The 14,649-nt window shown below is 34.7% G+C and overlaps 1 protein-coding gene across 1 annotated transcript in view; it reads left to right on the forward strand.

Moving 5' to 3' along the window:
• LOC133321796 (ionotropic receptor 75a) overlaps window positions 1-13,138 on the forward strand; it is an 87,732-nt gene extending 74,594 nt beyond the window's left edge. Inside the window, exon 5 of the mRNA XM_061530870.1 lies at window positions 13,077-13,138. Within this exon, the coding sequence (XP_061386854.1) occupies window positions 13,077-13,138 (62 nt within the window). The remainder of the gene's footprint in view (window positions 1-13,076) is intronic.
• Window positions 13,139-14,649: the final 1,511 nt, after the last annotated feature.

Here is a 14,649-nt window from a genome sequence, read left to right on the forward strand (position 1 = left end):
ACCCTATCTCAATTCCTTCATAATATAGCGTGATTACAACAGACGGACGGACGGACATGGCTAGATCGTCTTAGAATTTTACCCTGATCAAGAATATATATACTTTATAGGGTCGGAAATTAATATTTCGATGTGTTACAAACGGAATGACAAAATTAATATACCCTCCATACTATGGTAGAGGGTATAAAATGTAAAATTTTTCCATCCTTAAATGTAATATGAGTACACGTCGTGATCCACAGATCCACTTCAGTTTCTACTTCCTGCTTACAATTTCGAAAATCTTTTTCATGAAACTGTACGATTTCTTTAAGATCGTTATATAAAAATTTTATAATTCTTGATGGCACTACATTTGATAAAGTTTTGTTTTTTTCATTTTCCAGAAATCTTCTTTTTAAATTTACAATTACTTCGCCCAAATATTGAACAAATAATTTAGTTCTATAAAAAGATTCGAAGTTCGAACTCATTACATTTGAACTGTACTTTTGCGTACAAACATTTCTTGGCACAAGAACTTCTACCCCAAATTTGTAGACAATAACTTTTGGTTCAATGTATATTTTGTAGAATTCCTCGTCACTACTTGGTCGTATATCATTTAACTTATCAACTACTAAATGTATGTGATCATTAGCATTGACAATGTCCAAATTAATAGTCTAATTGTTCCACAGATTCTATTACCTCTTATATAGATTCGTTAAATATTTATACACAATCATGCCCCACAACGCATCGTGTTTCACAATATGAATGTAATCCTTTATTTGCTTTTCGAAGATTTTTGAAAGAATTAGCAAATTTCCGAAATTGTAGAAAATACACATCGAATTTCTTTCTAATCTTCGAACTGCATTTAATCTTAAATTTAAATTGTGAGAGGAACAATGTGTGCTGTGGAAGGGAATTTTCATTTAATAATGACCTGCACTCCATTATAATTGTCTCACATGGTAGACGCTCGACCTCTCAAAAATATTGTTTACGAACCTGTTTATAGTGTTTATTATGATCGATGATCGATAATTCTCTCCTTTTTATGCAAAGGAAACATTCTTTGACTTCTTTAGAAACCTTGCCCAAAAAATTTAATACATATTGATAGCACTCCTTTCCCTTTTGTTAAAATCGGGGGGAAAACTGATAGCAAAAATAGTAAAAAAAGTTGTGCAAATATAGTGAATAAAGAAAATAATAACAGATAGTGAAATTATTGATCCTTAACATAATTTCAATAAAAATAGTATAGAAGAACTTATTATATTCGTGGGACATGCAGTTTGTTACGGATAATGAATACTGTAATAAAAAAAACCGTAGTGGCCGTGCATTACCCGTTCGTTTACCATCGATTACATTTTCCCACTGGGTTGTTTTAAGTTTTTCATCCCCATCCGCTCTATATGACAATAGCGCTCTCAAATTTCCTTCCCTCGGATTATGTGCGTCTAACAACTTTACTTCCTCTCAGGGCAATGTTCTCAATTTCACACAATAAAATTGTATCAATAACCACTTTGTGTTTAAACCTTTGTTTTTTTCAATGTATCGGAAGCTTGTTTGTCCATAACATGTTCCATACGTTTTGAAACATTTTTCATTCTTGGTATACAGTGCTGAGTCCTGAGTAGTAATTATTCGAATTTTCTATACTGAGTCATTTTTATGTTTGTACTTATTTTATGTAACAAATAATTAGAAAACTGAAGCCAATTGCGTTATAAATAATATTCGACACACTTGATATTGTTTTTCTGTTTGAACTGATTTATATTTGTATTCAAACTTCCACCAGAATGGACAGAGATGCCAATAAAATCACAATATTTTAATAACTACACATATGTTCACATTATCCACACAAAGAACGGAAAATCAGTTTTGTTTTTTAATTAATGTTTTCAAACACATATACATGTAAATATATTCAATATATCAGGCAATTTATATAAAAAAAACATCGGGGGCCGGAGCACTGGCCCCACCTACTTACGCCCTTGCCTCGTTGCAACATTCCAACTCATCGTTTGCAACAAATATTCACCGAATACCCCACAAACAGATCAGAATAATTGCTAGAAATAAATTCTGTATTGATTTATGTTTGTTTTTCTGTTGAAATCGCGATTGATATTGCAATAATTAAAATAGAATTCACGTTTTACTGTAGCAGCCCCCAATATATATATATATATATATATATATTGTACAGATTCCCACAAGGACGTAGGATCTGTAGTCTAAATTCAGACGACATACAAAATATACGGAAAACACCACAAGTATACGTATTATACTCACGTGATGTTTAGGCACAATTAAAAGAATTGAATTTTTACTTTTCGTTACGCTGAACTGCCAGGCGACAGTATCTTTATTAAGTTGATTTGGAGTTTTATAAATCTTAGATCAGAACGATCATTTGGGTTCACTGCTTCATCAATAGTGGTTAGAGATGGGGGGATCTCGATTTTTTGGTACCCTTTTGAGATGGGAGGAGACCGATGACTTATAAGTCCAAATCGATGAGGTCGTCATTTGTGTGGTACCCACATACTACTTGATGGCCGTGCGGCCGTCAACATATATATATAAAGGGAGGCCGGGGAACCTTCGGCACTATATCTCAGTACTTATTCAACATATATAAAAACTTTATGGCTGATTATTGTCCTCTGACACTTAATTATAAAAATTAGTATCAAAAAGATATAAAAAATTAGTATTATATAAAAATTTGTACAGTTTAGTAAAAAAGTCAAATTCGCCTAATGTGCCCCAACCCGGGGAGCTTCAGCATTTGATGGGGCACATTCGGCACCATAGTCTGGTAATTATCATCTCTATCAGTCTGGTGGAAATTCAGATCCTCTAAAGGATCTATTTGGTTTTAATAAGCGACACAATGTTTGAGTTTTAGGGCTATATTTTCTAGCGGCGGACGTTGTATAGACGCATGAAGCAAGTTCAAAAGAGAACGATAAGAATTGTAGCAAATACACTCGCCTAATCTAAATCAGGACTAAAAACAAAATACACAAATACAATCAAATGATTGAGTATAAAAAATTGTCAAATAAAAATTTATATGTATTTGTTTTTTTGTCACATTTTATTTTGTAAAAACATGAATTATAAACATATATGTATTTTCGCAAATTACACAGAAACACTCCTCACGTCCCATAAAGCATGTGCATAAAATTTGGTCAAAATCGATGCAAAAGGTCTTGAGTTACGGTGCAAAAACATAAAAAACTAAATATTGCGCCATCTGGCAGATGCACTTCAAATTACACAGCAACACTCCTCACGATCCATAGAGCACGTACATAAAGTGTTTGGTCAAAATCGGTGCAGTAGACCTTAAGTTACGGTGCAAAAACATAAAAAGCTAAATATTGCGCCATCTGGCGGATGCTCTTCAAACTACACAGAAACACTCCTCACGACCCACAGAGCACGTACATAGAGTTTGGTCGAAATCGGTGCAGTGGTTTTTGAGTTTAGCGATCACGAACATACATGTAATTTATATATATATATATATAGAGATTTGTGACTACTTTCAATGTACCTAAAGTCAGACTATGTAAAATATTTACCAAACATAAGGAGGCTTAAAAGCGCACAATAATGGCGAGCCAATTTTTATACCCTTCACCACACTGTGGTACAGGGTATTATGTCTTTGTGCATATGTTTGTAACAGGCAAAAATAATCGAGATAGACCCATGGTTCCTTTTGAGAATATGCATAGAATCACTTTCTGAGTCGATTTACGCATGTCCGTCTGTCCGTCCGTCCGTCTGTCCATGTTAAATTGTAAACAAAGTACAGGTCGCATTTATGATCCGAATTGGATGAAATTTGGCATAGGTCACTTATTTGGCCCAAGGACGAACCCTATTGAAATTGGGAAAAATCGGTTCAGATTTAGATATAGCTCCCATATATATATTTAACCGATTTAATGTAAACAGTCCCTATATAACTTTCGATTTGCACGAAATTTAGTACAGCCTAATCATTTAGGTCTAGAATGATGTCTGCCAAGTTTCGTGAAAATCGGTCCAGATTTAGATATAGCTCCCATATATAGTTTCGTCCGATTTCATGTAAATGGTGCCCCAAAGTCTCTATATATCTTTCGATTTGCACGAAATTTGGCATAACGTACTGAATTGAGTCTAGAATGGTGTCTGCCCAGTTTCAAGAAAATCGGTCCAGATTTAGATATAGCTCCCATATATAGTTTCGTCCGATTTCATGTAAATGGTGCCCCAAAGTCCCTATATATCCTTCGATTTGCACGAAATTTGGCATAACGTACTTAATTGGGCCTAGAATGATGTCTGCCAAGTTTCATGAAAATCGGTCCCGATTTAGATATAGCTCACATATATAGTTTCGTCCGATTTAATGTAAATGGGGCCCCAAAGTCCCTATATATCTTTCGATTAGCACGAAATTTGGTACAGCCTAATCATTTAGGTCTAGAATGATGTCTGCCAAGCTCCGTGAAAATCGGTCAAGATTTACATATAGCTACCATATATAGTTTCGTCCGATTTCATGTAAATTGTGACCAAAATCCATATATATCTTTCGATTTGCACGAAATTTGGCATAACGTACTGAATTGAGCGTAGAGTTATGTCTGCCAAGTTTCGTGAAAATCAGTCCAGATTTAGATATAGCTCCCATATATAGTTTCGTCCGATTTCATGTAAATTGTGCACCAACATCCATATATATCTTTCGATTTGCCCGAAATTTTGCACAACGTACTGAATTGAGCCTAGAGTGATGTCTGCCAAGTTTCGATAAAATCGGTCCATATTTCTATATAGCTCCCACATATAGTTTCGTCCGATTTCATGTAAATGGTTCACCAAAGTCGCTATATATCTTTCGATTTGCACGAAATTTGGCATAACGTACTGAATTGAGCCTAGAGTGATGTCTGCCTTGTTTCGTGAAAATCGGTCCAGATTTAGATATAGCTCCATTTTATTATAGATTGATTTTATGTAATTGACGCACCAAGGAACCAATAGGAACAAAACGTTCTAAAGTTAGTATAACCTAACCTGTGACAAGTTTGTTTGAAATCGCTTAATATGTGGATATAGCTTACATATATTTTTTCGCCCGATATCAAGCAAATTGGGCATCATACTCCTCATGTTAGTCAGATTGACATCAAATTTTGCACAACGTACAAAATTGAGCATAGAATTACGTAGTTGCGTTTTCTAGAAGTACAGACATAGTCAACCGGATGACCTATTTATATTTGTTTGAAGTCGATTTACACACTTTATGGACAAATCTAGGTAGATTCACATTTAGATAAATATCACATATTTTATTTCATCCAATTTCATGTTAATAGTCCTGTTTAATGTACCCATAGTGGTGAAGGGTATCCTAGAGTCGGCCCCGTCCGACTTTACTACTTTCCTTACTGGTTCTATGTTATAAAACCAATACATGGCATATACCCTACACGATATCTGAATCATTGGCTGAAACTTTAACGTATTCTAAATAGGAATCGAAACCAGCTAGCTATATATCAAAACGTCAATTCAAAATGTTCAATAATCGCTACAAATGATTACAAATACCTCAACAATTTAGCTACCTATAGAAGGTCCATATTTTGCAAATACCCTATAAATTGCCCTTAATTCGCTTTTTATGTAGGGTAAGAAACTTATCTGTAAACTGTGTTTTTCAACGATTTTGCGTATTTTTCTCAAAATTTTCTTTCATAAAAACTTCCCCACTCCAATTATAGATAACTGAAAGAAAATTTTAGTCAAATCGATCCCGCCGTTCTCAAATTGATGATTTACTATACGTTTCTACATAATTTTTATAAGTAGATTTAAATTACTTTCACTACAATGTGATAAGTTATTATTTTTTCGCTTCACTCCCACGCGCTATTCACGAAAACAGGTTATGTATGAATTGCTGTCGGAATACTTAACGCCGATAAGCACCCAATCTCTAATCGGGCAAAGAAAATATATAGCGCACCATCTATCGGACGAACTTAAAATTAAACAGAAACACACCTCACGCCCCATAGAGCATAAACATAAAGTTTGCTCAAAATCGGTGCAGTAGTTCTTAAGTTACGGTGCAAACACACAAAAAAAACTAAATATTGCGCCATCTGTCAGATGAACTTCAAACTACACGGAAACACTCATCATGTCCCATAGAGACTGTATATATAATTTGGTAAAATTCGGTGTAGTAGTTTTTGAGTTTAGCGATCACGAACATACACGTAATTTTTATATAGAGATATATAGAGATTCAAATTAATTTTTTATGAATTAGTGTCGGAATGCTTAACGTTGAATAAGCACCCAATCTCTAATCGGGCAAAACGCAAAGAAAATTTGTAGCGCGCCATCTGTCGGACGAATTTAAAATTAAACAGAAACACTCCTCACGCCCCATAGAGCTTGTACATACTATTTGGTCAATATCGGTGCAGTAGTTTTTGAGTTTAGCGATCACGAACATACACGTAATATATATATATATACATTTTCCTTAAAATATGTAAACATTTTTGAATGATATAAATTTTTTAATAAATTGTTTAATTTTATATTTTTTCCGATTTTTTGTTCATTTTATTTCCGAAACCAACCAACAATTTTCATTATCAATCTGTGTTTTTTATAGTCCCATATTTTGAGAATTTAAGTCATTTTATTATGTCGGTTTTGGTAAACCAAAAAATTTTAATAATTAATTAACCATAACATACGTTTTCTATTAGAAGCCCTAAATTTTAGATATTTTGAATGTCATCCTCATGGTAGAGGACATAAATAGTTCGGCCGGCTCGAACTTAACTTCGTTTTTACATGTTTTATATTAACATAGTTAATTTATTTAGAGAATTTGTTACCTCTAGGTATCAGCATCCACGATGCGTCGCAGCAAAATTTCTATAGACATGCATTAGAAGTTCCTCCACCTTCACCTACGGCTCTCATAATCAAACCAACAACGTATTTTTAGGCAGTATATTACGTTCTCCAGGATCTTCGTTCGGTGGTTTACTTTTCCAGCGATGCAGATGCTTATTTGATCGGACCATGACAGAAGGAATAATGTTTAACTTCCTTTTATTTTTGCGTTCCTACGTACAGCTGTCTCCACTGTTGCTTCAGCTTTATGTTCTGTTTTCTTGTCTTTTCCCAAATACGGCGTTATTCTAGGCATTTGTCAGTTTCTAGTTACCTCCTTCCTACAATTGGACAACTTTTTGAAGACAGCATAGTACAAGATTTCCTCCAATTCTAAACAATAAACCATACATTCTGGAGATTTTTGCGAAGATTGGGAAATAGAATTTCAAATAATTCCCCTTGATGCCATCGACTTCCTTTATAACGGTTCCAACATTCGAGTAATTCGCTTCAGTTTCGAATTTATTTTTTTACTCATTATTTTTTACACTACTGCCTCAGCCAGTTGCATATAATATTTATTTCTTGCTGGTTCCACTGAGTTTCTTAGCACTGGTGGAGACAACTCAGTTTTTCGAAGGACGAAAACTACAAGGCATAAAAGATGCCTTCAGCATCTATAATTAAAATGTATCAACAGACTCAGCATGTATGTATAAGAAATAATATTTGTTCTAACAATAGAATTTGATGAGAGAAGAGTTTTCCTATCGTGTGCGTCATAAAATCTTAAAAACAACAACTGACGACTGGCAAGAAGAGCTGACATGATAAATTTCTGCTCAAAGCATTTTAAACTTTCCTTATTTAAAGATCCCGCCCGTTTTGCATACAACCTAAACAATAGAAAATTGGTCTACACATGTAAGAAAATACTTTCAGTTAGTTGAAAAAATGTCAATAAGCTACATGTTCGAATGAGTAGGGGTTTTTAAAACCCACATTATGACCAGAATTCCTCTTTCATTTCTTGCAAAATGTTCTTCTGAATCACCTATAGTAGCCTACATATCGGGGCATGTTTAACGTCTACGTTTTCCCTGCAAAAGTGCGATTTATCACGCGAAACTCTCATGCTGGCATCATACAATTTATCTAGGCGAGTTTACCCATAAGAACTTCACGTGAAATATTATCACAATACTATTAAAATTTTAAAAAGGTTTATTAATAGTTTAACATTTCTCCCTGCAATTTCCTTTTGTATGAACGGTAGCATGAATTCTAGAAATCAATATCTTCGCTACTCTTCAGAAAATTTGGATATTCGTATGCCCCTTGGTCAGGTGGAATGTTGTCGGAAACCAACTGGTTAATTCTTAACATGGTCTTTTACGTGCTTGTCCCTGACTGTCAACTGGTGTTTTGAGTGTTCTGTGAAACTGTAACTGATTATTTGGAGGAAGCCCTTGAGGCGGCATTGGTTGAAATTCTTCTTGTTGCTGTCTCTTAAAAAAACTAGATTTTTACTTCACCTTTGAAGTTCATTGTCCCTTTTCAGAATTTTGCTGTTTTTGTTCAATGCTTCGTGCAAAGTTACATGCAAACGTGTACCGCTTATGGGTAAGAAACTTATCTGTAAACTGTGTTTTTCAACGATTTTGCGTATTTTTCTCAAAATTTTCTTTCATAAAAACTTCCCCACTCCAATTATAGATAACTGAAAGAAAATTTTAGTCAAATCGATCCCGCCGTTCTCAAATTGATGATTTACTATACGTTTCTACATAATTTTTATAAGTAGATTTAAATTACTTTCACTACAATGTGATAAGTTATTATTTTTTCGCTTCACTCCCACGCGCTATTCACGAAAACAGGTTATGTATGAATTGCTGTCGGAATACTTAACGCCGATAAGCACCCAATCTCTAATCGGGCAAAGAAAATATATAGCGCACCATCTATCGGACGAACTTAAAATTAAACAGAAACACACCTCACGCCCCATAGAGCATAAACATAAAGTTTGCTCAAAATCGGTGCAGTAGTTCTTAAGTTACGGTGCAAACACACAAAAAAAACTAAATATTGCGCCATCTGTCAGATGAACTTCAAACTACACGGAAACACTCATCATGTCCCATAGAGACTGTATATATAATTTGGTAAAATTCGGTGTAGTAGTTTTTGAGTTTAGCGATCACGAACATACACGTAATTTTTATATAGAGATATATAGAGATTCAAATTAATTTTTTATGAATTAGTGTCGGAATGCTTAACGTTGAATAAGCACCCAATCTCTAATCGGGCAAAACGCAAAGAAAATTTGTAGCGCGCCATCTGTCGGACGAATTTAAAATTAAACAGAAACACTCCTCACGCCCCATAGAGCTTGTACATACTATTTGGTCAATATCGGTGCAGTAGTTTTTGAGTTTAGCGATCACGAACATACACGTAATATATATATATATACATTTTCCTTAAAATATGTAAACATTTTTGAATGATATAAATTTTTTAATAAATTGTTTAATTTTATATTTTTTCCGATTTTTTGTTCATTTTATTTCCGAAACCAACCAACAATTTTCATTATCAATCTGTGTTTTTTATAGTCCCATATTTTGAGAATTTAAGTCATTTTATTATGTCGGTTTTGGTAAACCAAAAAATTTTAATAATTAATTAACCATAACATACGTTTTCTATTAGAAGCCCTAAATTTTAGATATTTTGAATGTCATCCTCATGGTAGAGGACATAAATAGTTCGGCCGGCTCGAACTTAACTTCGTTTTTACATTTTATATTAACATAGTTAATTTATTTAGAGAATTTGTTACCTCTAGGTATCAGCATCCACGATGCGTCGCAGCAAAATTTCTATAGACATGCATTAGAAGTTCCTCCACCTTCACCTACGGCTCTCATAATCAAACCAACAACGTATTTTTAGGCAGTATATTACGTTCTCCAGGATCTTCGTTCGGTGGTTTACTTTTCCAGCGATGCAGATGCTTATTTGATCGGACCATGACAGAAGGAATAATGTTTAACTTCCTTTTATTTTTGCGTTCCTACGTACAGCTGTCTCCACTGTTGCTTCAGCTTTATGTTCTGTTTTCTTGTCTTTTCCCAAATACGGCGTTATTCTAGGCATTTGTCAGTTTCTAGTTACCTCCTTCCTACAATTGGACAACTTTTTGAAGACAGCATAGTACAAGATTTCCTCCAATTCTAAACAATAAACCATACATTCTGGAGATTTTTGCGAAGATTGGGAAATAGAATTTCAAATAATTCCCCTTGATGCCATCGACTTCCTTTATAACGGTTCCAACATTCGAGTAATTCGCTTCAGTTTCGAATTTATTTTTTTACTCATTATTTTTTACACTACTGCCTCAGCCAGTTGCATATAATATTTATTTCTTGCTGGTTCCACTGAGTTTCTTAGCACTGGTGGAGACAACTCAGTTTTTCGAAGGACGAAAACTACAAGGCATAAAAGATGCCTTCAGCATCTATAATTAAAATGTATCAACAGACTCAGCATGTATGTATAAGAAATAATATTTGTTCTAACAATAGAATTTGATGAGAGAAGAGTTTTCCTATCGTGTGCGTCATAAAATCTTAAAAACAACAACTGACGACTGGCAAGAAGAGCTGACATGATAAATTTCTGCTCAAAGCATTTTAAACTTTCCTTATTTAAAGATCCCGCCCGTTTTGCATACAACCTAAACAATAGAAAATTGGTCTACACATGTAAGAAAATACTTTCAGTTAGTTGAAAAAATGTCAATAAGCTACATGTTCGAATGAGTAGGGGTTTTTAAAACCCACATTATGACCAGAATTCCTCTTTCATTTCTTGCAAAATGTTCTTCTGAATCACCTATAGTAGCCTACATATCGGGGCATGTTCCCTACGAAACCTAAATATTCTACGTTTTCCCTGCAAAAGTGCGATTTATCACGCGAAACTCTCATGCTGGCATCATACAATTTATCTAGGCGAGTTTACCCATAAGAACTTCACGTGAAATGGTTTATTCACAGTCACAATACTATTAAAATTTTAAAAAGGTTTATTAATAGTTTAACATTTCTCCCTGCAATTTCCTTTTGTATGAACGGTAGCAGTTCGTCGAATTCTAGAAGCTCTTCATCAATATCTTCGACCGACTCTTCAGATAAATTTGGATATTCGTATGCCCCTTGGTCAGGTGGAATGTTGTCGGAAACCAACTGGTTAATTCTTAACATGGTCTTTTACGTGCTTGTCCCTGACTGTCATGTTGAGTACTGGTGTTTTGAGTGTTCTGTGAAACTGTAACTGATTATTTGGAGGAAGCCCTTGAGGCGGCATTGGTTGAAATTCTTCTTGTTGCTGTCTCTTAAAAAAACTAGATTTTTACTTCACCTTTGAAGTTCATGTCGTCCCTTTTCAGAATTTTGCTGTTTTTGTTCAATGCTTCGTGCAAAGTTACATGCAAACGTGTACCGCTTATGGTTAGCCTCTACTTGTTGTGATAATGCCAAAGCTAAAGATAGATTAGAAGGCCTAGCCGAAAAAGGACGTCACTTAAAGACTTTTTGCCTTCGAATTCTAGCTGGGACTTAAAAATTTCCAAAGTTTCACAACACGAAACACTTAACATAATTTCGGCTTCTTTGTTCGTGTCTACTTAAGGCGTTTTTATACATGCACTACGAAATGCCTCTTCTAATTTTTTCGGCTCTTGTACGCTGAGGAGCTTGCTACCCCGCTCTTTACTATAGCTCCCAACTGTTCAGATGTCAGTTACTAATTTTTTATTAGTTCGAATAATAAATACAAAAATTGTTCACGAAAGCAAAAATGCATTTTTGAGAAATGTAAAATTTTTACCAAAAAAATCTTAAAAAAATATTGAAAGTATTTTTTAAAGCAAAAAAAAAAATAAATAAATAAAAATAATCTACTTTTTGGTTTATTATATGTATTTTAGTGATATTTGCATCCCGTTGCCCGATTAGACATCAACATATATTACTAATATTCAGTACAGCCCTCCTAATTACTTGTCCGGATTCCCTTCACCGTGGGTTGTGTCGTGATGTTCGGCTTATAATTGTGGCCTATTGATCGATTCGAAATAACATAAAAAATAAAGTTTTCGGTCCTCTCCATCCCAAAATTTGTATCTGATCATCATTGAAAATTTCCATGGAACATCATGGAAAATTTCCAAGCGATCAGCGCTTTATTTCCGTCTATTAGTGTGTTAATTTGATACTAAATAATATATGAATACGTAAGCACCAGTAAATATTAAAGTGTAATTCCCACGTCCGACAGTATAATTGGTATCAAATTAAAGGTAAACCACTCCTCTTGGATATACTATCAACTTCTCGGGTCTATGTCCTTCAGGGATAAATATATATGCCATAGAATACAAAATTTGTCATTTTTCAGACAAAAGTCAGGGTCTGATTTGACCCTCTAAATATTGACCAATGTTTATCAAAACGGGCTATAATTGCAGTCTCTGGAGCGACCAGAAAAAGAACAAAAATTAAGTATTTGGCCCATTTCATCCCCTAAATATTAACCGATCCTTACCAAAAACAATAAGGGTCTTCATTGGGCAGAACCCATTCTTCATGTAAAATTTCGTGAAGACTGGTCCATAACTGTGGCCTGTATCGTGTTTACAAATTATAATGGACAGACGGGCGGACGGACCGACACATATGGATAGATCGACTCAGCTAGTCGAGATATGACGATCGGTATACTGATCTTTATTTTTGCCTGAGAAAAATTACAAGTTTTCCGGTAAAATTGATCTTTATTTTTATTTTTCAACTGAAATTCAGCCTAAAAACAACATGTCTAAAAAAATAATTTAATAATTTGAAAGGCTTTCTTGCTTTTACGTCTGGGGTATTTTGCACGGCTTTCTGATGTAACTGTAATTAGCCAGCAATTGTAATTCATCGAAATATTCATTACCGACCCCATAAAGTATATACAGGATGCTTCAAATAAATGTATACACATTTTAAACTGTTGTAGTTTTCCCGCTCTACAATGCTAATGTTATATTTCTTCGGCAGGTGCCATTCCAAGATGGTGCCCCGCCGCACTATCACAGGGACGTACGAGCTTACCTGGATAAAAATTTGCCGGGCCAGTGGATAGGACGCAGGAGGCCAAACGAGTTTTCAGCACGCTCTCCAGACCTTACACCACTGTATTTATTCTTGAGGGGCACAGTAAAAGATGAGGTGTACAAACGTAAACCACGTAACCTAGACATTCTTTGGAATGAGATTAAAGCAATGTGTAGAGAAATCCCATTGGACGTATTGATACGATGTACAGAATCAGTGGTGACTCATACTCAGAATTGTATTGATGCAGGTCACCGATCTGAACAGTATAAACACTTGTTATTTATATATAGGCGTATTTTTATCCATGATGATAAGGTTATCATGTGCATCTTCTACGTCAGTGTCTTGCATAAGAGATTTTGCGAGTGTTGCTGATATTCTATCAGACACACCAAACCGTTTACACATCGCAGCGAAGTTCGAAGCATCGTATCTGGGAGGACCGTATACTCCCAGATACGATGCTTCGAACTTCGCTGCGATGTGTAAACGGTTTGGTGGTATCATTGGCGGAGCATTTAGTTTCGATTTGATACTTGTCAATCGATGTACCCAATTTTCTAGTAACACTTGTTTTTTGTCTTACAATTTCAACATTCTTTCAATTCAATCAATTTGTCTGTTACGTTCGGCCAAGAAAACAACATCTTAAAATATCCTATTTCGTTGACAGTTTGAGTAAACTCATATCACAAGACGCACCAAAAACAGCAACAACGTGGAAGGCAAATGCTTCAAATGAATCGTAATTTCAATTCTACCTGTTGTGTCTTGTAGTGGCTTAAAAAAAACAACACAAGCAATTTCACGATCCGCAATTGTGTCATTCCAGTGATACTTTAATTGTTAAAATGGTTGCAAAAAACGCATTTCTTAAAAAGGTGCCATAAAAACTACACAAGTAAGTTAACGACGTGCAGCTGTGTCTTAAAAAACGCACACAAACAATTTTCCGATCAGTAAAGTTCAATTTTACCGAAAAACTTGTAATTTTTCTCAGAAAATAAACAAAAATAGTTAAAATATGTTTGAAACGCCCTCTAGCGGTGGTCATAGGTAAAATTAAAGATCAGAAATAAATTTCTAGACCCCAAAAACCAGTAAGGAAAGTAGTAAAGTCGGACGCGCCGACTATATGATACCCTTTACAACATTATCTATATTCAAGAGATGCATCCTAACAGACCTCACATTTTTGAAGGAATTTTTGGTCTGTGTCTGTACGTGGACCGACTTAACCCTACGATCAATAACCGGATAAATGTGTACCTTTATATACCCTACACCATAGTAATATGGGTACGGGAAAACAAACTTAATTTTTTCCCGTTTATTACTCAACGAAATAATCATTTCAAACCTATAATGTACATATATTATTGATGAACGTAAAATTATATGACGATTTAAGCATACATACAGGTCAAGTTCGAAGATGATCTATATCGGTCCTTGCTTAGGCATAGCTCCCATGTAAGGCACCCCCAATTTTAAATATTTTGGGGTACGCTGA

This window comes from Musca vetustissima, unplaced genomic scaffold (assembly GCF_032173495.1).
Source record: "Musca vetustissima isolate MV318-11 ecotype Yass unplaced genomic scaffold, APGP_CSIRO_Mvet_v1 utg11485, whole genome shotgun sequence".
In the NCBI taxonomy this organism is placed as follows: domain Eukaryota; kingdom Metazoa; phylum Arthropoda; class Insecta; order Diptera; family Muscidae; genus Musca; species Musca vetustissima.